Raw genomic sequence first — 27,083 nt, 5'->3', positions numbered from 1 at the left:
TTTGTGTAGTAAAGCATATAATCCAAGCTAGTAAGTTTGATTGTTGAGGTACGAGAAGAGACCGATGAACAAGGTAAATTGCTCTGCATTTGTTGGGGCTGGAGCCTGCCTTATTGCCTCCTTGTCTATACGATGTCCCAATAGTTCCACGGACTTTTCAAAGAAATGACATTTTTCAGCCGTTGTTTCAATCCAGAGTCAAGCATTCGTCTAAGAACTTCATCCACGGAGCTAAGATGAAGACGATATGTGACTCCAGTGATAGTAAGATCACCTTCGAAATTAGTAGCTCCAAATATGCTTTAAATTAGTGCTTGCGTTGGAATATTGCGGGAGACGATGCGGTACCAATAGGAATTCGGTTGACTTGAAATAAACTTGGGTGTTTATCACGGCTAACCTCTTTGAGTTCTCGTCCAGTTTGTTATGTTTCTAACTATACTAAGTTAAAACACATGGTGATTAATTAACAAAACAATAACTTTAATGTGCAATTGAGGGAATGGGGTGATTTGCAGTTGGTCACTACCAGTTCTAGCCTGTATTATTCTGCTTGGTAGTTTTAATAGGTGGCGTTACAAAATGATATGGTTTTTGGCGGGAAAGTTGAATGAAAGAAAATGACATATAGGTAAACACAACATCTCCCTTATCTTTGGAAAAGGTTCGAAACTTATTTCTAGAGTTAGTTACATTTCGTCGATAAGGCGTTTCGGCGCGGTGTGATGTTGGCGAAGGTTGTATCGTGGTGTAGGGGGTATGTTGTCGACGATTGGAGTGTGTGATTGTTGGGTGATCTCAGGATCATCGTCGGCCAGAATAAGTCCGTGAAGCGGTAGGTGATTATAGAAAGATGCGTGCCTTGTAACTGACAGGCCATTTCTTTCGGCCGTGATCATTGATCCATTCTGGGCGGTTATTGCATACGGTACGGGATCAAAGTAAGGTGCCATTTTGTGGGTGCGACTAGATTTTAACAAAACTAGATCATCTACTTTGAATGAATGGGTTCGCACATGTTTCTGGTTATCGTGACGAATCTTCATTTTCGCTTTGACCCTACGATCAGTTTCTTTGACCGCGTTCACTGGTGGTGAAGGAACGGTACTTCAGCCGACGACCGAACAAAAGGTCGGCTGGTGGTACTCCAGTCGTACTATGTGGAGTATTACGGTAATTTGATAGAAAACCGTCCGTAAATTATCGGTAATTTACCCAATACCGCGTAAATTACAGTTTTTTGTCACACAGAATTGCTCATCTAACCTCTGCAGGGCCGGATTAAATGGGGCTGAGGAGGCACTGGCCCTCGGGCGCAAGGCTTGTTGGGGGCGCATTGAGTTCCCATCCAACCATAGTAAAAACTGGAGATAGGGTAAAAAGGGGCCAAGTAATTAAGAAAAATGTTCATAAACAGACCATCCATAGGAACATTACACCCAACTTTGGAGGCTCATAACTCTGGTTCTACTAGAGATTGGGAGATTTCCTTTGAGTATGTTATAGTCCTATTTGCCCCTATCCAACCATATTAAAAACTTGGGGATCGAGTAAAACGGGGCCGAGTAATTAAGCAAAATGTTTATAAACAGACCCTTCATAGGAGTAGCATTTCACCCAACTTTGGAGGCTCATAACTGTGGTTCTACTAGAGATACGGGGGTGTCCTTTGAGTACGTTATAGTCCTATTTGCCCCACATCCAACCATAGTAAAAACTTGGGGATCGAGTAAAAAGGGGCCAAGTATTTGAGAAAAATGTTCATAAACAGATCCTCCATAAGAATAGCATTACACCCAACTTTGGAGGCTCATAACTCTGGTTCTACTAGATATTGGGAGATTCCCTTTGAGCATTTCATAGTCCCATTTTCCCCCCATCCAACCATAGTAAAAACTTGGGGATCGAGTAAAAAGGGGCCGAGTAATGAAGCAAAATGTTCATAAACAGACCCTCTATAGGAGTAGCATTACACCCAACTTTGGAGGCTCATAATTCTGGTTCTAAGGGAAAATGCCCTTTGAGTATGTTATAGTCCTATTTGCCCCCCCATCCAACCATACTTAGGATTTGCGATTAAGACAAACAGTGGACGAGTAATTAAGCAAAACGTTCACAAACATACCCTCCTCCATAGGAATAGCATTACACCCAACTTTGGAGGCTCTAACTCTCGTTCTACTAGAGATAGGAAGATGCTCCTTGAGTATGTTATAATCCTATTTACCCCCCCCCCCCCCGCATCCAACCATACTAAAAACTTGGTGATCGGTAAAACAGGGGCCGAGTAATTGAGGAAAGCATTTATAAACATACCCCCCTCGATAGGAATAGCATTACTCCCAACTTTGGAGATTCATAACTCTGATTCTACTAGAGATAAGAGATGCCCTATGAGTATGTTTTAGAGGGGGCGAAGGGGTACTGGCCCACGGGCGCAACGCTTGTGGGGGCACATTGAGTTAAGCTATTCCCCCTTAGCAACATTTGCTGTTCCTTTTTTTTTTTAACTTAAGGGGGCCCGCATTATCTCGGCCCCCGGGTGCAAAATTGCTTAATCCGGCCCTGGCTCCATACCACTCCAATCAAACGGAAAAGCTGAAAGGAGTGTCAGAATTATTATTCTAGGAGAGCGGTTGCTCTCTTAGATAAGACTGCTCTTAATGTATAAGGAGGGTTTTTGTTTGGATGTAGTTTTTTTTTGTATTGTATTAATTGTTTTGAAAAAATTCCACAGAACTACAATTCGGGCCCACAATATGTGGTTAAAATTTCAAAAGGATCTACCAATTAGTTTATATTATAAAAAATAAAGTTGCTAAGGGTGGTTTTCATTTCCATAAAATTAATCAGTGTTTTTTGGCGAAAAAGTTAAATTTTCCCATAGAAATAACATGGAGTTTTTCTCAAATTTAGCCATTTTGTCGCCACCCTTTTGAAATGAAATATTCGTTTGTTACGTTTGGGAACGGTTTTATATCAATATATAAACCTTTTTCTAGGAACGTATTTAAGGTTTTTGAGAAAAATTAAGTTTAAGTGCTAAATTTCATGTTTTTTAATCATGCTTTGACTTACGTTGTTGCACCCTATATGTCATACTGTTCGACTTACGGCGTTTTACCGTGGATAAAGCCGAGGAGAAAGCCACTCTTGCACTTACGCTGTTTTACCGCGGACGTTTATCTGATTTTACTCTCTTTCGTTGCAAAAACTGAATGATATTGATATATAGGGGCCTAAAACAATTTTAAGGAAGGAATTAGAATTAACAAATAACTTTTGTGATAATTAATCGATTTAGCTGATAATTTCGAAACTCATGCCGTCCTCAATACGAAGGGATAGTAACATCTACAGGTAATTAAGCTAGATTAACGATTGCAGGTAATTAAGCTAGATAAACGATTTCAGGTAATTAAGCTAGATAAACGATTGCAGGTATTAAGCTAGATAAACGATTTCAGGTAATTAAGCTAGATAAACGATTGCAGGTAATTAAGCTAGACTACCTATGGCAGGTAATTAAGCTAGATTACCGATGGCAGTAATTAAGGTAGATTACCGATGGCAGGTAATTGAGCTAGGTAAACGATTTCAGGTAATTGAGCTAGATAAATGATTACAGGTAATTAAGCTAGATTACCCATAGCACGTAATTAAGTTAGATTACCCATAGCACGTAATTAAGCTAGATTACCGATAGCACGTAATTAAGCTAGGTTACCGATAGCACGTAATTAAGCTGAATTGAAGTTATGTAATAGATGGTTGGTTAGTTGAAAAGCTTTAACCGGATCCTCCGAGATATCTCGGAGGCTCCGCTTTAACTAATAAAAGTGCAACGCCCTAAAAGCTTTTCTCTCCTAAGGTTTCTAAACTATTTTAATTAATATTAAGACTGAAGTAACAGATATTAATAAAAACTGTCCTTGTAGACAAATACGGAAAAAGTAAGAGATAAGTGTAGAAAATTAATTGCCGGAAGTACAGATATTCAATTTTCAGTTTTGAACACATGATTATAAAACATCAATTATTTGAAAAAATTCTTATCTTAGTTTTTTTCACCAAAATTTCATTTGCGAAAAATATTTTTCAACATTATTTACCCTAGTATTTTGATCTATGTATTAGCTCTAGAAAATGGCTTCTTCAAGAATTTTTTAAGGGATACTAGCTTGATACTACGTTTACTTTCGACTGACATGGTCTTTAAGAAGGTTCAAATACTTGCATATCTGAAACAAAAAATGAGATTAATGACCTTAATTTTTATATTTTTAAATGGGAAATATTGCAAAGCGGAAAGTAACATAGGCAGTTTGATTGTGATGTTGATATTAGTGTCGAAAAGGTCTGTGGATTGATCGTGATCTTTTGAGATCTATACATTACGTCAATTTTTGAAACTTTGAAAACTTTCAAATTAACGAACACTTTTTGTTTTGATACGGTTTTTTATTTATCAGCTATTAACATTTTTCTGTTCATTTTATTCCCCTTATAGGGCTCAACCAAATTGTAAATATTTGAGAGAAAATAAATGGAAAACGCGTATGATTTTTAAAATGATGTATGTGTCATGTTAAAATATTTTATTTATTTTTCTTTTAAGTAATTTTGATGTTAATAAACTAAGATAAGAATTTTTTCAAATAATTGATGTTTTATAATCATGTGTTCAAAAGTGAAAATTGATTATCTGTTACTTATCTCTCTACACTTATCTCTTACTTTTTCCGTCTTTGTCTACAAGGACAGTTTTTATTAATCAAAACAGGACTGAAGAAACTTGATGGATATATCACAAACGAAATTCAAATCGTAAATGCCTAGATCAATTCCAGTCTGAGAGTTTGTAGATACACCTTGCACGTATTCTATTAAACTACCGAAGGACCGCATTTATACACTCTAAAAAACAATATGGTCTAACCTATAATTAAGCCACATCGTTTACGAACTCTCGCTATCGCTACTACAATAAATATATTTCAAGTGAAATATCCCCTAATATACCGGGGGGGGGGAATAATTTTTCATTGGCTGCCTGGCAACGTGCATCACATGTCGCCAATGCCCGTTCCTAATTTAATTACTAATACTACTTCTACTACCACTACTACTACTCAGGTAAAACTATTAGTTCCATCGATACCTTGTAGCTAAGAAGAAACCAAAATATTGCCAAAGCGCGCTTCTATAGAATCCTCGCCCGCTCGGACCGGTTCTATATCCCTCCCATTCCTCTCTCTCTTGGAGCTCACGAGTCTCTAACCACAGTTCGGATCGCTCCTATATACTTTCGTTGACAAAAATATTATGGAGCCAGCGCCACCTAGAAGTGGTTTTACGAAGTACTATTTAAAAATAACGAACGAAACATCTTCTACGCACTAGGTCAAACTAATAGCCTATTGTATATGCGATGTGGCTAAAAAGCGTTCAATGGGTATTCAAACTTGAACCATGAACGAAATAGTGAACAATCCAGGACATGCCTTTAATGAAAAAACCCGTCCACTATGTGTAACAAGCGAAATTATTGAGGGAGTAATAACCAACTGTAAGCAACAATATTTTGGAAAAGGGGCAAAACTAATCAAATTGTCTTTCAGAGAATAATAATATTAGGTTTATTTCCGCTAATGCGAAAAAAGTTCAATTTTGTAATTTTCGCTTTTACCAACTGCTCCTACTGACGTTTCTGTTAGTAGACTGTTTTTCGTTGACCACTTTCCTAAGTTTGATGTTTAACTAATAAACTAGTTCAGAGTATTTACAAACCATTATTTAGAAAAAGTAATTTCTAAGAATTATTTTATAACGAAATTATAATTATCACTTTCCATGTGTTTTATTATACGCTTATGTTTCTATATATAAATATATCCATAAGTTCTTAATTTCTAGTTCACGGCTTTGACCCAGTTAAATATAAATTCAGTTTTATAGAGCTGCAAAGCAAACCTAGTTTTGAAGAATTCGTTACATTTAAAGAATTAAACGTACTTAAAAAAAATTCCATTCTTTTCCCCCCAAACCCGAAAATATCGCCGTCGATGAAGGTCAGCGAATATCTGGAACTTCCCTATTCCTGATTGATGGTTAAACTCGATGAGCAATGCTGCTAACGCCACCGTTCCTCTAAAAAAACCATTGGCAGGATATCCTGCTTAAATTAAGTGAAGAAGCCACTGAATCAACGAAACTTATTACCTCTAAAAATAGATCATATTTTTCTGTATACAATCTTTTTACAAGGTTCGCTGACTTTATGTGTTTCTAGCATCGAAAAAGTCTTGAAGCATTCACAAACGTTAAATATGTAATTACACTTAAATTAGCATTGGTAAAACTGTTGATAAAAATGGCTCACAAAACGTGGAAAGTTATCGTGAAGGGTTTCTAATTAACATAATTTTATTTACAATGCAAGTGAATTTGTCTAATAATATTGCTTCAATACTAAAATTATTTAAAATGAGAATTAAAGGTGGAATTCATAAACGTCGGACGCAATGCAATTGCGTACAGGCAAAGGCAGGGCGTCGTGCGCAAAGTCCTGTCTTTTGCGCACGACGCCCTGCCTTTGCCTGTACTAAATTGCGTTGCGTCCGACGTTTATGAATTCCACCTTAAGTCCGTTTTGGGCATTCTGGTAACATTAAACTAAGCTACCTTTCGCGTAAAAGTAGATAATTGTAGTGAGAGTTTCAGTTTTTGTGTCTATTACATGCGCATATGACTTAATTTATTTTTTCTATAAAAAATGTGGTAACAATATTTTTCACATAAATACGATGATTTCTTTATTATTAACCTTTGAATATATTTTTCTAGAAACATACATCAAGAACAATTATGACAAGACACTATGAGCAAAAATAATCATACTTTTTTTTTTATTTTTCAATTTTATCGCCAGCGTGAGACAACTAAATACAAACATTGATAATTTGTTTTTCGTATTTGTTTTCTAGTAAATAATTTATATTTTTAAAATATTGTCAAGAATTTGGTCCGAAATCAAAACAGAGCGTAATGTTTTCTTTTCTTTATAATCATTAGACAGTCTTTCACATTAGTAACAGACTTATCGTTTATAAATCATGCAATTATGAGGGTCCAGCCTTCATTGATATTATATAATTAATATGAGGACTACAAACAAAGATATGAGTTTAAACACAAAATACGAGGTACGGTAATGCCGGAACGAGACATAATATTAATACACAAAAGAAAACATACATGGACTAAATTTCAGTTTTGTTTTGCAATGCTTAATGGCTTTAAAACCTGACATTTTAGACTGACAAACGTAACAAATTGGAACTGGGGAAAACAACACAAAAAAGACGCTCAACGTAACATCTAGGACATGCAAAATAACAGATAAATAAATTTACCTGAGACGAACCCTCTCATATTTTTAAGTTTTCACGCTTGGTTTTGTAATATAATGGTTATTATACATAGAAAGCATTGTTATTTGTAAAGAGAAAGTACAACAAAACGGACACAAACGTAAGACATTAAAACATTTAAAAAATACGAAGTCAAAATACGAAGTTTTTTTACGCAAACTGAATTTTCATCTGAAAATTTAGAGACGCTCACATAAAGACAAACGTGACATAAAGGTTACTTTCGAAAGTTAATATTTCAACTAAATATGTTTTTCCAAATTAAATCTGCAAATTTGCCTGACGTTTAAAATAAAACAGTTACGTAAAATAGCGAGATGCAGAGTTTAAAGTGTTTTTTTGCAGAAATTATTTTTCTAGTGCAAAGTACATTTAAAATAAGGTGATGATTTAGTTTAAGTTCTATAGGGGAAATTGTTTACACGTTAGTTTTTAACATCGCGATTCAACCGCAACAATCCAAAATATAAAAACATATTTAAATTAGAACAAACAAAAACGGGACGAACGAGGAAACATAACATAAATTTAACAAACGTGCATAACTTAACGAACAAATATAAAACAAATATATACGTGGACGTATAGAACTGTTTTAACGTAACACAAAAATATTTTGCAACCGCTAGACGAGGCTGTGAACGTGACATGCAATTTAGTTTTTAAATATTTTAAAATTTAAATCGAATGATGATAAATTTAAGTATCTTACCAATTTATAAACTAAATTATGTTGGTTTTACTATCCATTGTATCCGGATTTTCCAGACTTCCATGACTTTCCGCCGTCGAGGCTATTGAGAATAATAGAGAAAAATTCAATAATTATATTAAATTTTGTCCAAACTTATTAAATTTAACAGTTGATACAAAATTAGTGGACTTGGTGAGAAACTTTAAGCAGAAAATGATAATTCGAGATAAGCACAAGGTAAAATTTCGTTAACTTCTCGACCAAGAAACGAATCGTGCCTTTCCAGCGCGGATAAGTTCTTATCAATGAATATCTCCCAAAAACTATAGAGTTAACGGAGGCCCTAGATAAGCTACTCTTATAACAAACTAGAGAACTCGTTGACAAAAAAAGAAAAATTGACCTTCTCTACATTTTCATATGCGAGGAAAAATTAGAACTTCCTAGGTTAACAGTGTGAAAGTGACAATGTCACTTAAATGGAAACGATCCTACATAAATAGTTTTTAGTCACCTAACAATCCACCTTTCTCAGAACTTTAATCAATATTAGTGGCTTCCATAGGATTATTTTCTAAATTTCATTTTTAGTGATACTTTCGCGAGACATCATTTTCTATAGATTTGAGCAACATTTTTGATGCTGTGACCAAACTAAGAACAGATTAGAAGGATGTGCTATCCTTCTATTCTACCGGGCTGATATTTATCCTAGCTTCGAATAATAATAAACTCTTTTCAGAAGTCGGAGATAAGTAGTAAGTGCCTAGATTTTGACCACATCGTTGTCATACGGTATGTGGATTCAATGACGTTAGATATGACTTCAAACAAAAAGACTGGTTAACTATTAGCTTTTAAGACTGTCTAACGTTTTGCGATCCACATACCGAAAGTTCCGTCTCAACTCATGATCAAGTGGTCCACTTTTGAAAGGGTCTATTCCGATTTTAAATAAAACCAATTGATTTTTTTTCTTCTGCTGATTTTAAATCAAACAGGAAATATCTTTCAGTGATTTTAAAACCCAAAATAGATTTAGATTTAATTGAGAAATCCATTCATCCAAGTATTAAAATATCTTTGGCACGCTCTATTTCCCGAGCCACGATTAACATAACGCGCGCAATGTTCATCACATCTGCGTGTAAATTTTGTTGGGATTTTTGTTTTGCAAAATGCCTCGCGTTACGCTATTGGTTTTCGGTATAACTTTTAATTAATCGATGAAATGTAAATCTATTTCGATTTTAAAATTTTTGAGAGATGTTACTTATTTAAATCGCTTAAATCACTCTATTTTCTCTACATCCTCTCTTTTTGAATTGTGGAATGCGAATTGGTTCCAATGTTTATAAGAAATGGTTAATCTTGGCAATATACTTACAAAACTGGCACAGGCTTCTTAATATAGTAGGGGACCGTCTTGACCACCTTGTGGAACTTCGGTATTTTGTGAATTACTGGATACGGTACCGCTTTGTAGATGGGCACGATGTATGGCTTAGGTACGTTGTATGGCACGTGTACTGGAAAGTGCTTATGAACGGTGTACGGCTTGGGTACTTTAACTATGACGGGATGGGGCACCTTAATGGATATCGGAATGCCCACCAACTTGGGAACTGGCACCGGATGGTGCACTGGAACGGCCTTCAAGTAGGGCACTTGCTTTTTGTAGTGTTTGATGACTGGGATAATGTGTGGAACGGGATAAGGCTTGGCAATTGCTAATGGTTTGAGAAACGGAATGTACTTGGGGACTGGGAAGGGAGCCGGGAATGGGACGGGTTTCGGGATGTGGAAATGCTTGGGCACATGCTTAATGATGAATTTGACTGGTGGAGGTTTGTGATGCCATCCTCCATGTCCGTAACCTCCTCCGAATCCGTGTCCATAGTTATCCGACGTTACACTCTGAACCAGGAAAGTGATGGCCAAAGTCAAGGCCGTCCAAATTTTTAACATTTTTCTTTGGTCTTTTTAACCTTTCGAAAGAAAAAAATGTAAAAGTTAGGATATGTACGTTAGGCCATTAAATTGAAGAAATGCACTATACTTAAAAATAATCAAATTATCTTCCCGTTTAAGATGAGAAAATTAAAAAATAGTTATCATGCCTTAAGATTTTCTTATGTTAGTAATAATACGCTCAGCGAGACTTTGTAGCGCCTTCATCATTTTACTTTATTATTACTCAAACGTTTTGCTCAACTTTGGACAGCAGTAAGTACATACAGTCCAGAGTCAAATTTGTGGAGTACCGCGATTTAGTAAACTCAGCAACAATTCAATCTTGATTATAACGAAAGAAATATTTGCGTATAACAAAATTTTTTACGTTTTAAAAAAATATCATAATCGATCGATATTTTCTATGGTCGTGAACGGTGTTTCGAAGTGATAGTCTCTATATTACAGAAAAACGGATTAATGTAATAAGAACGTCGGAGCATAGCTTTTGCCTCTTCTAGGCTTACCATCCTAACATACTTTATAGAGAAACTTCCTCTGTTTATGTTTTGACTTCACCCACTCTTATCTCTATCTTCCTGGTTAAAATGACTCATTGGAAATATGGAATTATTTTTAAACTGTCAATTCTAGAATCATTTTTTTTTAAATAAATTTAACTGGCTGTAATTTAAGTTAGTGATGTTTCTTTCAGTAGTATCGATCGTTAAAGCTCTAATTGTAAGGGGATAAGTACGACAGATTTCGAGCGCGAGTTTTGAAATTATGAGCCAATCCATGAACGCTGCATCTCTAAACGGACCAGAAAACTAAGCACGTTTGCTTTATAAGGAAAAAAGGAAAAATAAACGGGGTGTTTAATCCTTTTTTTTTCAATAGGTGTATGGAGAATCACTAAAGATCGAATGGTCTTGACTGTTCCCAAATTCACAGCCCCCTTACCTTCCCCTAATGCTATGCTAGAGAGGACTCGGTTCGTACAGTGCAAGGTGGTCGTTTTCCGGTCCCTTTAGAGATCAAGTGTTCGTGGCCAATTACTTCAAAACCTACAAAGTAGTCGAGAAATTGAAAATTCCATATTCAACGTTCATCTTACATTAATCTGTTTCTGATTACAATGGGTAGTGTCATGACTTTTTTCTTTATAATAGTATAAACTTTCTCTCATTTAGATAAATTATGTTAAGCGAAGAAATTAATTAAAGTAACGACTACTTATGGATTTATTACTATACCAAAAGGCATTTGTAGTGCAGTAAGCTGTAACAAAAATCAGACCTCGTATGTCCATTCACGCCATATCGCTTACACATTACTTCATTAATTTTCACGTTAAAATATCTTTCTCATCATTGGAAAATTACGATTATTTGCATTATTTTTCTACAACTTTCAATCTTTGTACTTCTTAACACAGCTACAAATTATTTCTAAATAAGATTTTTATAAATTTTATGCACAGCAGGAGTGGACACGTTGTGCCGTTTTTTGAAACTCTAAGTAGTGTTTCCGAAACGCATTGTCACGACACTTGACTATCTTTAACAAACATTTTTCTCGTACAGGGCGAAACCAAATTTGAAATTGTTCAAAGTTCTCTTAAATATCAAAAAAAATCACTTGGAAAGACGTGTCATATATACATTTAAGTGTTCAAAAGATGTGTCGCAACATCAAACAATTTGGGAAACATTGCTTTGGTGATAAAGAGCTATCTTAGTATTAGAAGAAATACCAACTCTAGTAGAATCTAAGACCATTAAACACAGATGAACAGGAATTAAGATACGGAACGTGGTTCTTTTAAGGCAGCAACTCTCTAGCGTCATGCCGCGACCAATATTGAAAATTTTCCGACTCAAACCATGAGTCGAAAAGTTTCGGGATTCTCTCGCTAGGAGCGACGACAGGCGATACCTTTAGAAGAACGGGGGCTTTAGCTTACCATTCCAGTCCATCTGTTTTTAAGGGTCTTAGGTAAAATGCTTGTTTAATCAGTTCACTGCTAGATGATAAATGAAATGATACAGCTTTTTTTAAGTATATGCACGTTATTCTTATATTAACTCATCTACACATTTATTTGAAAATTGATATTTTCCGCGTTTTCTTATGAGGTTTTGAACATTTTTTATCTACTAAAGGAAAATAAGCTGGAAAATATCATTCTTTACATCTAATGTTTGGCACGAGTCCTAGATTGCATGCCTTGTTAAAATTCCAGGGGAAAATTATCTTAGCAATCTCCCTCCCTCTGAAAATTGTCATGGGTGGCTAATCTTACATGCAAATTTTAATCCCAAATTCTAGCTCGCTCTTATTAAAACCATAGAATATTTCTCTTCATTAGCATAAAACATTGTCTTTGCCTAATAAACAGCACTTTTATTAACAGCAGCGCCCACTCCCCTTAATTGCACATATCTTAAAGTTGGTAATAACCTAGCACACTGAGGATTATGACCAAATCAGTTTGTAAAGGGCCCAAACTGAATACGAAAACTGCGTTAAGACTAGTTCTTAAGTTACTGCGAATTTCTATAGGGGTATCCAAATTTTGGTTTTATTAAAGTTAAAACAACCACTTATATCGTTTTTGCTTTAAATTATCGGCATTTTGCTTGAGGCAGGATATACAAAAAGGGGATACCATAGCGTTCCATCTCATTATTTGTTCTACTCGTGAACTTGACTACACGCGATAATTTTAGTTTCGTGTTGATTATTGTTAAACACATTTCAATACCGCAAACTTTAACGTTCCAAAATTATACATACACTTGAAAGTAAACAAAATGTATGTATTTTGGTTAATAAAGATAATTGAGTATTTCACCTCTGATAAAAATTTTAAGCTAAAGTAACATGCATTTCATATAATATTGAATACCGCATATATCGACTAAAGTTCGGAATTTAGTTTGAATTTGAATAAACTATAACGGAAACAAACACCAACCTTTTAACGTGATTCAAATTAGATGCAAACAATTCCACAGGGTAATTAGAAAAGTTCTCGATATTTAGTTCAGTTTTTTTTTCGCTTTTCGATAATTAACACAATTGCTTTTAATTCCAAGTTGATCACTGAATTTTCGTGCAACGTTCAACGTCTGCTACTATTAGAAATATCCCGTTAAAATGAAAACGTAGTGACCGGCACTACACGTTTGCTTACAAACTCGCAAATGACATTATAAGAAATGGTGTTACCCTCTTTAAATAGGTTGGCCTCGAAAAGCGAAGGACGGGGGAATCCTCGTCTTTGGCCTCGTTGCGGATCTTTCGTAAGGAGGTTTTTTGGCTTTGATTCTTTCATAGACTGATGTTAATACCCAAACCTCAACGTTATGCTTAATTCTCGGTTTTCACGGTGCGAAAAATGCTTAATGGTTTTTTGTGGCTTTCAATGCATTTCCATTTTGGCAACACAACCTTTTTTGGCGCAAGGTTTCCCCCATTCAGGTAGCTATTTTAAGTTTATCTAATCTTATAGACACGTTATATTGAGCCAGCACATAATTTAAAAATTCTCCCTTCATCTTATATAAATATGAATACATGAATTTAACGTAATCTATATCTATGTAATAATCATCCAGCCCAAACCTCTCTACCTAGAAAGCCGAAATTACCAGAAACGTGACAATTAAATATTTTTCAATGCACGGCCATTTTGAAAAAGTGTGGCCAGAAATGTAAGAAACCTTTATGGAAAAAGTAACGAGTGTTTCAACCGATTTCTTAAAAATTTAGTATACTGATACGCTGTGTCCTATAGACAGAGTTTTGGCATTTGGGGTTAAAATTGCCTCCAAAAGTAATAAAAATGTTCTGACGGGCAACGTTGGGTCCTTTTTCTGCCATTACAAAAATTTTATCATTATTAAATCAGCAGTTTATTTAAGTTTCATCAAAATCAATTTCATTGTATTAATTTTACCGGTGATAATATTTCAAGGGATTTTCTTTGGCCATATTTTTTCCGCGGAGAAAAGCGCGTAAAATTTAATGGTGAAAACCCAGCATAACGTCGCCGACGTAATCAGCCACGGTGTTAAGCATGCTGGAGGGATGAAGGGGATAGAAAGCTGGTTTTGGTTTGGTTTATTTCATCTTAAGAATGCATTAGAGTTCCAAATGGGTCATTTTGAGTTCTGTTTGAAGTGAAGACTCGGGGTTTTACGTTTTGTACGTAAGAAAATGAAATTAATAAAATTTGTACTCTGTAGGGTAAACCGTCTATCCGGGAGGGTAACAAGTCCGTTTTAATAGTGGAACCTAAACTGCGATAAAACGTGTAGGGGAACTAGAATTGATGTTAAATTATATACATCGTAACATTTTTTTTTCGGTTTTTACCTAGTTTTCGGCAAAATATTTTCACTGCCCTTAATACAACTCGAGTCCTACATTTAGCATTATTCAAATAAAACCGCACATTGCACAGACAAAGCTTCGTGGAATTATAATTATAAGCTTTAGTCCTTGTAAGTCTCCATAACAGAAAGAGATTAATGCCAAGGCTTGAAAAATAATTTCATTATCATTTTTGTGAAAACTGTGTACCGCGATAAAGGTGGTCTTAGCTCCTGCACCTAGAAAGGAGCACTTTCTCATGTACCCAAAAAACTGTTCACAAAATAATAGTAGTTTTCTTCACAAAGACTATATAACAGTCATTAGCATTGTTAATCCATCGGCCGTCGAGTTTTCTATTTACTTCATGCCGAATACAAGATGTTTTACGACTTTATCATGATTTCTATAGCTTGATGGGAACTTCCTCCCGAAGGGAGATTATTATAGACTTCTGGTATTATTGTTTTGTGGTGAATATCCGAGGGGTTAGTCAATTGAATAATCAGGTGTGTACACAAAACCGCAGAAATCGATTACTTGATTTCTAGAATTCTTTGAAAATCATCAGTAATCAAAATCATTCTTGTGGATAATCAAATGTAATCAGAAACCGCCGATAATCACTGGAAATCATGTGAAATCTTGAGAAAATCAGACATAATCATAATTTACTAGTAATCTTTTGTAATCACCTCGGCAATCACGCCTTTCGTGAAATAATTACACGTAATCAATCGAAGAATTTGAAAATCCAAAATAAAAATCATAATCAGTTGAAATAGAAATAATCACTGCATTCATCGCAATTCACGAAGAATTCAGTGGTAATCACGGTATTCATCAAAAAATCACCGGAATTCATTGGAATTCAAACAGGAATCACAAGTAATCTGCGGCTATAACGGGAAATCAGTGTAAAGATTATGGAAATCACCGAAAACAATCGTAATCACGTAAATCAAGGAACTCGTCCAGTAATCATCGGAATTCACTTAAAAATTCAGAAATCAGTAATCAGGTGTACAAAATTATGGCGAATGACTAGCCCCTTGTGAATTTCATACGTAATTAATCTTATATTGAATATATAGTATTAAAGTCGTGTTCTTTTTACATTTGCTTTTGTGACTGAACTTTTTCCTAGGTTAGACTCTAACAAAATCTGACCTAGAGACAATCTTAATGCAAATAAATGGTTATTAAAAGCATCAGCATAAGTCTTGAATCCGTGGTATTGTTTCTTCGTGAAAATCTTTTATATATATATATATATATGCGAAGCCTATATTTTGGATCAAGGTTAGAGGTAAGCGACCGCGGCGGCGGACTAGGAACCTGTTCTTCTCGCTTTTAAAATAAGCCAAATTATTTCCCCCTAGGTTGTGGGACGTTCGTTGTACACGGGAGTGTTTCGAAATCGAAAATTTCATTAACCTTCTTAGTTTGAATGAAAAATACGGTTTCTGGATTATTTTTCTAACTATTTGATATTTTCTAGTAAGGCAAATAGGTCTAACATTCCTTCAATGAAGACTGAAACAACTGCAATCTTGGCTCAGTTATTTCTGTTTTTATCACCATAAGGTCATATGATATGTTCCATAAGTTTGTCACTGGTTACTGAGAGCTTTTCATGAAATGACGTAGATGAAACGTCATAGATTCTCGTAAAACGACGCCTGGTGAGCACTGTCAAAGGTTTAGTAAAAAATAAACTGGAAGATGGAAGTCCTGCAAAACTAACCGAGTGTAGTCAATTCTCGCGTCGTTCTCGAACTAGCTCTCAGTAAATCTAGCTTTACGAAGTATAGATAGTGTCATACTTATGGAACATATCTTATCTATGTTATCACCTAGTATAGAAAAGAGTAGGTTTAAGTAAAATCTTTCTATCCTGCCATAAATCATTTATTATTAAACAATAATTTGGATATACTGTGTTACTTGTGCCTTCCATTTTCAATTCTAAAACGAAAAATGTATATAATTTGTAAAATTTCGACGTTTTCGGTATTATTATGTACACCTTCAAAGTTCATGGATTAGTTTACAATCAAATGAAGCAAATGATGATTTTTATATCACCGCTACTTTTTGACTAAAAATAAGAATATCCTTTAATCCCTTTGTTTTGAATTGATCAAATTTTCTGTGAAGGAACGCAGTGCTAACTGATCGAATCTAATTTGATCGATTGAACATTGAAATTATTCTAATCGAATTATACTTTCGTTCAAAGTGTTTTTCCAAGCCTGAAAGTTGAAGTGGAAAAGCTTTCTCATAAAAAATATAAGTAGGCCTAAATAACTTTACACTTTATTATGAAAACTAGAAAGCACACATTCAAAATATTGCACCATAAATCGAAAATCTTCACTGAATTGAGAGATTCTAAGTAACTGTTACAATAAATACCTATCCTAACGTAACCTAACCAAACCAAATCTCACGCATCCTATCCTAACCTATCATAACCAACCCTAGCCTAAAATACCCTTAAATCACCTAATCTAATACTAAGAATTGCTCTTAATAACTCCAGTATAATAAAGAACCGATTGTGCAATTGCATATTTATGGAAAATTCTTGTTATCGATAAGTTTTTTGTTTCGTGTTGAAAAGGTTACCGATATAAAGTCACCCAATCGTTTGGCACAATCCATGCGTGGTTGCTTTTATAGTAAGATGCTGAAACATTTAAAAATTTGTAGTAATTCTAGATAGCTATTTTTGTCATCAATGAAGACAATACGTTATTAATAAAAGTGTGGTAAGCTTAAATATTATTCATTTAATAAAACTAGGTTTTCTTTGGGTTTTATAGTCTAGAGTCTGTTAGTCATTTTTCATTCTAAAAATCACAACCTTTGTAACTGGTTTTGAAGGAAGTCTGTAACTAAATCTTCAGGAAAAAAAACCGGCAGTAGGTTACCCTCTTTTTTAATTCATGTCGGTGAATATGGTAGAGTACCTGTTACCCTAAATATAAATATATCCCGTGACTTCACTCCTCTCACTGGATACAGTCCATCTATTTGTAGCTAGGATAGCGTGGAAATTCATTTCTGGTATAAAGGCATCACTTCTTTTCACTTGGCAATGCTTAAATAATTTCTTTGTTTTAAATTTGTTTCTCATTGTACCGTATAGCGATTGTTTATTGTACGTAAAGTTTTTCTGAAGCAGTACTAATACAAATTCTTTAGTTTGAATATATGGGGTATTATATAATAAAAGAAAATATTTATATTATATTAGAAGAATATTAATGGTCCTATTTCTCTACTCGTTTCTCCTACAAAATTCGTTGCTATTGTACAAATGATAATGGCCCATGAGATGAAAACAACCAGGAATTTATACCTAATTTCAAACCAATATATTGGTTTAAAACGTTCCGTAACTACCAAACCAAGAAACTAGGCAAAAAATGAGACAGAGTTAAAGATATTTATCGCGGTACATTTAATAAATATTAAATTACAAATTATCTCCTATTTTCTATAATTATGTCTAAAACCGTTTATGGACGTGAACGTAAAACAATGTTTGGTAGGCAATAAAATTCAAGCATTGAAATGAATAAAAACTAAAATCATTTTGTGCCAAGGTTTAATAAATGTTTAACATCTGGGAACATTTTACCCGAAACGTATAAAAATATATTAGGCTAGTAATTTCAAATATTCGTTAAGCGTCTTATGTGCTAATCGAAATCTTTCGGAAATGAAGGCAGTCTCACGAAGGGAAAAACTTCTGACAGTAGTCATTTTCAAGCATGACGATTGGTAGAGAAAACCGTTTAACAAACCAAATCTAGGTAATCAAGTCGTTTTCAGTCGTCTGACCAAGAATTGACAATGAAAACTATGTTAGAATAACTGACTTTTTTACATAGTTTTATGAACTTCAGCTACATCTACCTCAAACCAAATTTGTTAAAGATATCAAGTAGTATAGCTAACTAAAATGTTGGCATGTTTGATAATTACTCCGCCTTCAAATTTTTTTATGTATAAAGTTAAGAAGTTGGAATTATTTACCATCAACGCGTATGAACTCATATCCTGGTTAATTTATGAATAACATTTTAAATTTAACGTCGCCCTACATTAAAGAATGAAATGAAAATTTATGTTGTTTTGGGAATTACCCTTATTTACTCAGGTTATTAAACTTTTGATTTCATTTAAAGGAATGTAAAAGTGTACTTCAAACTGTGATTTTCATTAAATACACCTTACAATTATTGTGAAATTTAAATTTCGAACGCAATGGTAACGACAATAGCAATTCTTCGTACTAATTAATTTAGGAACTATTTCGTTATTACTGACACTTTCATTAAACAGTTAAGAAAATCAGTTAATTACGGCCTCTAACGTTTTATTTCGGCGAATCTTCAAGGTTCAAGTCAAATAATTAGGAAATGCCTTTAATAGAGGGCGGATTAAATGTTCATTTTCAAGCCAAAGAGTTCAAAATATGGTTATCATAATATAACCTATATTATTCCTTTTAATATCTTGGCAGCTCTGAAATTATGTTATAGCACCTTCTTTAGGAATGGATGTTTTTATTTGTGATTAGTTTTGCGATGAAAATCCCCTACTTTGCATCAATCTTGAGATTCAATGCTGGCGAAATTTATGCAAACTAAAAGACTATGAAATCATATCTGTCATCACAACGAAAACTGCAACTTTGTAGACCTCTGTATTTCTCGTTTAACTTGATAATTTTGAAGTCAATTTGTAGTCAAAAACATTTAATTTAATGACAACATAAGTTCATAAAATATGTGCCATAAGTTAGTCACTGGTTACTGTGAGGTAGTCATGAAGTGACGTAGTAGTCGTTGATGAAACGTCATAGATTCTTACAAAGCGATGCCTTTGATTAGTGTTGTGTTTTCGCTAAACGAAGTTGGTTAAAAGTTGATTGTCCTCTGCATTACAAAAATATTAATTTAATCAAAATTAAGTTCATTGAAAATCTTTAAAATTTCCCTCAATATATTCCTTTGGAATATTCAAGTTAAAAGGCAGATTTGGTGTCGGATAAAGTATGCAAACGAGTGAAAAGCAAACACTTAGACGATCAATGATTATTAATTCTAGAAAGTACCCCATTGCGAAAATAACCCACCATAATGTGATGGAATAAATTCCATGAATGATTCATAAAGACAACTCGGCATGATCTTACTTTCTATTTTTGTAAAGATCCATTTTTAGAAACTAAAAGTGTCGTTCGACTTTCTTTCAGCATTAAATTTTGTCTTGCTCTCATTTAATAAAGTCAGACTCTGTAGGTTGTCTTTTAAAGCGTTGTATACATTTTAACTTTCAAAGTTATTGGGTTTAATGGAAATTTTACAACAACATAAGAAAAATTTAGAAATTCTGAAAACGTTTGCTAGCCATGTCGAAATTTTACGTTATAACTGCTATAACTTCGTATGTTTTAAGTTGGTTTCAAACTTTTATTTTGCTTGACTTTTTTCCCATAGTTCTTTTGAAACTTGTTAATCACAGTGTAAATTTCTAGTCTTTCAGAAAAAATAAGTATGTTCTACATATTTAAAGATGAATTTTTATCTCACAGTTGACTTCGAGTATCAAAAACTGCTTTAAATTGTATTTCAAGAAAAATTATTGACAGGTTTGACAATCCTATTAACTGTATATTTTGGAATTGAGATTTTTGCCAACATCGTTCCGGCAAAATGGCATTATTGTCTAAGATTGTAACGGGTATGTACAAAAAGGAATGTTGAGGAACATGCCTGAATGGAACATAATTTTTAAAGCACGGTTTTACGATTAGCCTTAAAACTTCGGCCTCAAATTACAACCTCCACTCTGTTTAGTAAACACCTCAACGATAATGTTCGATGTGTCTACCATCGTGGTGGCGGAACTCTTCAAGACAACTTTCCAGGTCTTGCAATACATTTTGCAAGCATTTGAGGAGTAATTCTCTTTATTGCGGCTCGAATTCAGTTCTTCAAGTCTTCTCTAGTCATTGGCTGTGTTTTATAAACTTGGCCCTTAACATAACACTTTAGGAAGAAATCAAGTAGGGTAAGGTCAGGAGTTCTTACTGCCCACGGAATTGGTCCACCTCTATGGTTTGGAAAGTGGTCGTTCATCATTGACGAACTTTGACCGTCCAATGTGGTGGGGCTCCATCCTGCTGGAACCACAGGTCTCGAATCACTGTTAACTGCAATTCGTCCATCGCTTTTCCTGAACTCATGACGCAGAAAGTCCAAATAAGTGTCTAAAGAGATGTTCTCATCGAAAAAAAGGGCACGTTAATTCGTTTTTCCAAAAATTTACCTTCCATCGTATTTGATGGTAATTGTGTCGTAACCAGTAAGGATTTTTTTTGGGTCCAGTAATGTACGTTGTGCCGTACCATCCATGTGAAATAGCCTCGTCAGAAAGTAGTACCTTTCTCAATAATAATGGATCGGCTTGAATTTGTTTACGCATGGTAAGACAAAGATATTGCCGTCTTAGGTAATCCTCTTCCGTTAAGTCTTGATGGAGGCGGATATGACACAACCGGTAGTGATGCCTTTGTGGTCAAACCTCTCGTCCAACCGCTCTACTACTATTAAGGGGTTTGGCTTCAAAACGTGCTAGGTTGTCCACTTCTCCGTCATCATTATCAACTATACGGTCCCTTCTACGCTGCACTCTCATGGTCTTGCACGACGAAACTACCGAAATCACGAAGGTTGTCGCTAATGTCGGCAAAGGTACTTCGCACCGGTCTTTGTCGATGTGGAAAGCGTTCGGCATAAAAAACTGTCGCTTGTCGAATGTTAAAGCGGCCTTCACCACAATAAGCATTATGACCTACTCAAACCGGCAATCTGTTTACACTCTAAGTTGAGGTATTGCCGGCCCCTTCAGAGATGTAAAATCTGCAGTTTAGTGCCTAAGTTCGTATTACAGTAGTTCATCTCGTGTCTCATAGAAATGCCAGCCTATTCCAGCTGTTAAGACACTAAAGCCACGTTCACACTTACACGGGAAACCGGTTCGAAGCGATTCAAAACGCTTCCAAAGTTTAGTGTGAACAAAACTGATACTCGAGAAGCTAATTACAAACGCGATTTCTTGAAGTTGCTTCGCGAACCAACTTAAAGCGGCTTTGGAAGGTAGTTTCTAGTGTTCAGGGATAGTTCACCTGGGATGAGACTAGTAATAAGTGTATTTTCACCGGCCTTAGCAGACAACACCAACGAAAAGGTAAGCAGACAGCACTAACATGAGCGTCTTAAGGTGTGAACCGAGGCTCTTGAAATCGCTTCGAACTAGCAATAAATAATGTTTCACAACTAATTGGGCAAACGAGTTGTCAGCCGACACCCGTGCAAGTGTGAACATAGCAAAAGGAGATGGAAGGTAAATGTTTGGGCGGTCATTCTTGGAAACCGAATTATCGGTCCCTTCTTCTGCGATAAAAACCTCGCTGGAGGCATTTACTTGAACTTTCGTCATCAGTTTAGTGCTTGCAAATGTGTTGCTAGACATGGACAGTGGTCTTGAAGAGTGCCTCCACCACGATGTTAGACACATCGAACATTTTCGTTGAGGTGTTTACCAAACAGATAGAGGTTGTAATTCGAGGTCTAAGTTCTAAGATTAATCGCAGGACTGTTCTATGAAACATTTTGTTTCATCCAGGGATATTGCCGAATATTCCTTTTGTACCTTCTCATTTGCATACCATAAAAGCAGAAGTTCAAAACGTATTTATTTACATTCTGTATTTGAAACCTATAACTTAGTATAGTCATCCGTTGGCAGTATCAGTGGCTGTCGACAAAGGAATATGTTGGTCTGTATAAAGTAAATTCTATGCAAAAGCATATAAACATAAAATAATCAAGTTGCAGTGCTTAAGAGTTCCAACACTAACCAAATGGTTGGATACACGTGAGACACACTTTATGGACGCGCTCTACCCAAATGTTTTTAGCCACATCGTATGATGTACATCTACGATGATTCTCTTAGTTTGACCTGCCTGTTGTTGTAGTAGTATTGGTGACACAGTAGCGCCTTTGGCTGTATAAAAGTTTTCGTTCGTCACTGAAGGAATAGAGAAAGGGAGAGAATTGTTGTGAAAGTGGTATTTTTCGTTCGTCTACTTAAAAGTAAGGGAATTATGATACTAAGCTTAATCTATATACACTCCCTTGAAAATTCCTCTCACCCGTTGACAATAAGATTTCACGCTTTCAACACTGCACCCCTATTATTCAAAGAAATCGAGGGGAATTTATAAGCCAAAACATGTATATACTGATGTTATTTTTAGAATGGTCTTAAGACACCGGGATATTACAACTGTTGGGTGTTCTACCGAATTATTTATCTTTAAAACGTTTCTGGCCATAAGTTCATGTTAGATATTTATATAATGCGATGAGTATGCGTCGGCATAAGTCTATGTTGTAATTGAAAACTTTCTGTACATGTATTAATTGAGCGTTAAGTACGAAATCATTTTAACACTGTTAAAGGAAACTCGATCACCGAGGGGGTAATCACTAAAACTTTCTGTTCATCTATTAAGGGTTAATTGTGTGTAATCATTTTAGCATTGTTAAAGCTAACACCTTGTTTTTAGAATGGTCTTACGAGTAATCATTTTAAGGGTAGCGTATCGAGGGGCTACTCACTCAAAATTTCTCTTTGTGTCGCACTATTACAATTATAATAATAATAATAATAATTAATTAATTGAAGTAAGGATTACGGGTAATCATTTAAGCACAGTTAAATTTTATGCACGCCTGTTAAGTACGGTACGTTGTGGCTACTATTACGAGCTCAGCCCTTGGGTCGTCTTGTTTATAATAAAAAACTGCTTTATGGATGAGTGCTCACCGAATGGTTGGTTATACGTTAAAAACTGCTTTATGGACGTGAGCACACAAAATGGCTGAATATATGTGAAAATAATATACTTCAAAAATATTAGTCATCAATAGATAAATATACCATATGTAAATTCAAGCGAAGACGCGTTTAACAGATAGTGTTTTATAATTATGCCTTTTAAACTAAAAATTTTAATTCAGGAAATCCATATTAACCCCTATATTTTTATGATTTTTCCCGAAAGACAGTTTCATTAATTTCCTAAGAAAAGAAATTCAACTAATAATCATCAAAGAAAACCAAATCTTCTCTCCCTACCCCGAAACATGAGTTTTACGCGGATTTTCCTCACTACACGACGCTAGCGTTTCTGTTCTCGCTACTCTGCCTCGATTTTATAAATGATGACGATCGCTGCCGTTTCTACGTTATACACATAGGGCCTAACTCATAGACTTTAGGAGATAAAATGTTTCCATGAAAAAATTCAGAGACACTAGTAGGACTCTAAGAGCGAAACCATTTTCAAGAATATCTTCAAATTCACCAAAAGTAAACTTTTCTCTAAAACCATGTTTAGAGAAAGTGCATTTATGTTCCTCAATATATTTCCAGTTTGGAGGCAAAATTATGGGTTGAAAAATGTTAGATTTTTAGTCGGATTTTATATTTATTTTTTATTTTGACAATTAAAATTAAATAAGCGTTGTCTTTGAGTTTCGACGTAAAATTGCCCAGAGAACCCACTGTGTTTCGGTCCAACCACCCATTTTGAAGCACCATGTACAGTGCATTTCACCTTCTTAGAAGATCATCCACAACTAGACACAACAGCTTTGATAAAATGATGTTGAGAATCCCGTCGCCTTATTTTTAGTTCTCTACTCATAAACAAAATTTAGCATAAAATGTAAAATTAACGTATATATGTTGGGTGTTATTTGTTTCATTATATATGAACTTCAAGCTAAACTATATCATATTCATATTTTTTGTTTTGATTTTTTATTCTCTATGTGTATTTGTGAGTCGACCCAAAAATTTTATGGAATTTCGTAAAAAAAACCGTTAAGGGATAAAATTAAAAAAAAAGATCCGGCTTAAGAGAAGGTTTTAACGTTGTATTTTCCAGTGGGATTTTACATTTCGAAACATTGACGTTTCTCTTCCTGGGTATTTCTTATTTGTGCCTATTTTCATTATGAAAACGTCAATGTTACGTCGGTGTACTTGTTTTTTTTTGCAAAAAAAAATTGTATAAATTTGCAAACTAAAATAAAGATTGAAATTACTTGTTTGTGTAGAAATAATGGAAGCGGGAGTGGTCGATAGTGAAAGTATTTATAATCCAGCTTCCTTATTTCCATCCTGAAGAAGAAAGTAGGATCAATTCAGTTTCATTCACGCACAAATTTATGAAATAAAACCTTTTTAACACTTATGGTCAAGGTGTTTGAAAAAAATAGTACCATTATTTGTAGTACAATGTCGGAGTCGAAAAAGCAGAAATAAATATTCGAAGTATGTTTTTTTTCTTCAAGAAACTGTAAGCTTATTATACCTAAGGCGTAAAATGTGCACTAGAAATCTGAGTGTTTAGCTCTACTAAGTAGTTTCCATCGGTGCCACTGTAAAGCAAATAATTTTATCAATAGAATTTACGCAAAAACGAGCATGAAACGTCCAGTGTTACAAGTTTTTCGGTTACTTTCTTAAAGGTTTAATAACGTTATCAGGAAGAATTTTTTCTTTCGTTTCAAATGAAGGTTTGTTGATAAACTCAATACAATATACTGGCGTCGCGCTATGGTTGACATAATTATACTACATAACAAAGGTTTGTTTTTAGGGTGAGTGTATCAAACCGTACATGTATGGTATGCTTTTGTTGTGTGTCCGAAAGAAATTTCTTCCGTGTAATCAACATAGTGTGTTAAGAGAGTGTTTATAGTTATACAATGGAGGTTGGTGGTAATTGATGATGGGTCTCAAAAGGCGGTTTTTTTCACGATATTCCTTTACAAGAATTTACGTCAAATTTGGTAGAAATTTTGTCACGCTATAGATTCTACGAAAAGCATTTTTTCTTGGTTTTACTTGATACCATTTTAAATTTTGATGGTGCTGGCAAAGTTTTCCACTTTCGACAAATCTAATTTCCAAGTTTTCTTTGTAGAGCTTCTGCAACCAGTTTTATCTTGGCACTCAATCCTTTCGTGTGCTAAAGGTATCAATATTTTACGAGAAAATTATTGAAAAAAAAATTAATTCGTACGCGAAATTATTAATTTTTTTAATCGATTTAGCTTTTTATTCGAAACAATATTTAATTAATTTTAATATATTATTTTAGCTAAATTCATTTCATAACTATACACGTGACTGAAGTGATCATTATTCACGTAGCAAGACTAGAGTGAGAGTTTAATACCAAAATTTTAAGCAGGAGGGAACTGATTTTTTCGTCACCGGAATTTCCATTTTGCATGATTCACTAGGAAATCCAATTGAGGCGGTGCAAGGCTGTCTTCGTTTTAGTTCAATGCTCTCGCTGTTTCGTGGGTTTTGAAAGGTGGAAAAAGGATGCGTGAATTAGTTTCATATCAAGCCAACTACAATGAATATAATTCATAACGTCTTCCACGTCTTAGTTATTAAGCTTTAGTGTATTTAGACGCGTTTCACGCCACACTTAAAGGGAAAGGTAAATAATAGCTTCCGGCATACGAAACAAATTTTTCTTTAAATTAAAAGTTCAGGTAACATAACATTATAACTTAAAAGAACGGCCTTTTTGTAAATATAAAAGGAATTTTTTTTTTAAATAAATCATCTCTTATTACAATATAATTTGCTTTTTATTATAGTTTTACAAACGAGGACAACTGCGCCGTGATTGATTTAGTGGCGTCTGCTGAACTAAACCTCTTACCCCTACCTTACCCTTACCTGTCTCAGCCTGTGACAATTCATCCAATCCCGTAGGAGTAAGGGGTTCGATTTAGCAGACGCCACTTAACCAATGTCAGCACAGTAGTCCTCTTTATAAGACTAATAAAATGCTATTTATTTTAGTAATAATATTTTTCTTTTATATTTAGGAAAAGGCCGTTCTTTTAAGGTGTAATGTTATGTTATACCTAAACTTTTCTCTTAGGTATGCGATTTGAGCAAAGAAGATAGACAACTCACTTCCGTAATTAGATATCAGTTCTGGCAGTAGTAAATGAACCAAAGTTATCAAAGAATGGATAATTGGTCCCGTCGAGGGGCGTTGAAACATTGACGCATTTGTTCCCCATTTTCTACTGAGAAAGGTCGTGCAATGATTGATGGGATACTATCTGAGAACGACCTTTCGAGATCGGAATTACAAAAATTTGGCGTCTGCTATTCCTAGGCTTAGCTCTTTAGGCAGTTTTCGATTTAGTCTGTGGCTGTAGATGAACTGTATTCATTTTTAAATGGAAGGAAATTTGCCGAAAGATATTTTAGCATACGTTGCGAATGTTAAGCGGCCTTTCGTGCTTTCGAGACTTGACTTGTACCTAAAATATAGATTCTGATACTGCAAAAGGGTATGTGGAAAATTTGGTCGCTTTGCACAACAAGCTTAAAATCCAATGTAAGCCTCAAACGCCTAAAAAAAGGAAGACCCAAAAAGACCTGTTGAACGACAGTTTGCCACTTTGGATGACAATTCTGAAGTTAAA

General features: G+C 34.8%; 1 protein-coding gene across 6 annotated transcripts; it reads right to left on the bottom strand.

Moving 5' to 3' along the window:
• Nucleotides 1–6,826: 6,826 nt before the first annotated feature.
• Nucleotides 6,827–13,379, bottom strand: LOC149610721 (uncharacterized). 6 transcript variants are annotated; one of them, XM_089859059.1, is made up of 5 exons: nt 13,315–13,379; nt 13,061–13,220; nt 9,515–10,115; nt 8,146–8,227; nt 6,827–8,068 (listed from the first exon to the last, which is right to left on the bottom strand). In XM_089859059.1, exons 3-4 carry the CDS (start codon nt 10,093–10,095, stop codon nt 8,176–8,178), a joined length of 633 nt encoding a protein of 210 aa, XP_089715185.1. In that variant the 5' UTR covers nt 10,096–10,115; nt 13,061–13,220; nt 13,315–13,379; the 3' UTR covers nt 6,827–8,068; nt 8,146–8,175. The 6 variants fall into 6 exon arrangements, with proteins under 6 accessions (XP_089715185.1, XP_089715184.1, XP_089715183.1 ...); XM_089859058.1 differs by lacking the exon at nt 13,315–13,379 and having other exon boundaries at nt 13,061–13,302; XM_089859057.1 differs by lacking the exons at nt 13,061–13,220; nt 13,315–13,379 and adding an exon at nt 11,337–11,636.
• Between the last annotated feature and the right edge of the window lie 13,704 nt (nt 13,380–27,083).

The sequence above is a fragment of the Phalangium opilio genome, unplaced genomic scaffold, assembly GCF_054372755.1.
Source record: "Phalangium opilio isolate 3A_F unplaced genomic scaffold, DU_Popi_V2 ptg000329l_1, whole genome shotgun sequence".
Lineage (NCBI taxonomy): Eukaryota > Metazoa > Arthropoda > Arachnida > Opiliones > Phalangiidae > Phalangium > Phalangium opilio.
The sequence above is the reverse complement of the archived record's forward strand: the minus strand, read 5'-3'. Positions and strand labels throughout refer to the sequence as shown.

Bases quoted from the DNA above. Each gene is read 5' to 3' on its own strand.
- LOC149610721 (XM_089859059.1), bottom strand. From the start codon at position 10,095: ATGTTAAAAATTTGGACGGCCTTGACTTTGGCCATCACTTTCCTGGTT. The intron at 8,228-9,514 runs GTAAGTATATTG...TATTCTCAATAG, and splicing joins AAGAAGCCTGTGCCAGTTTT to CCTCGACGGCGGAAAGTCAT.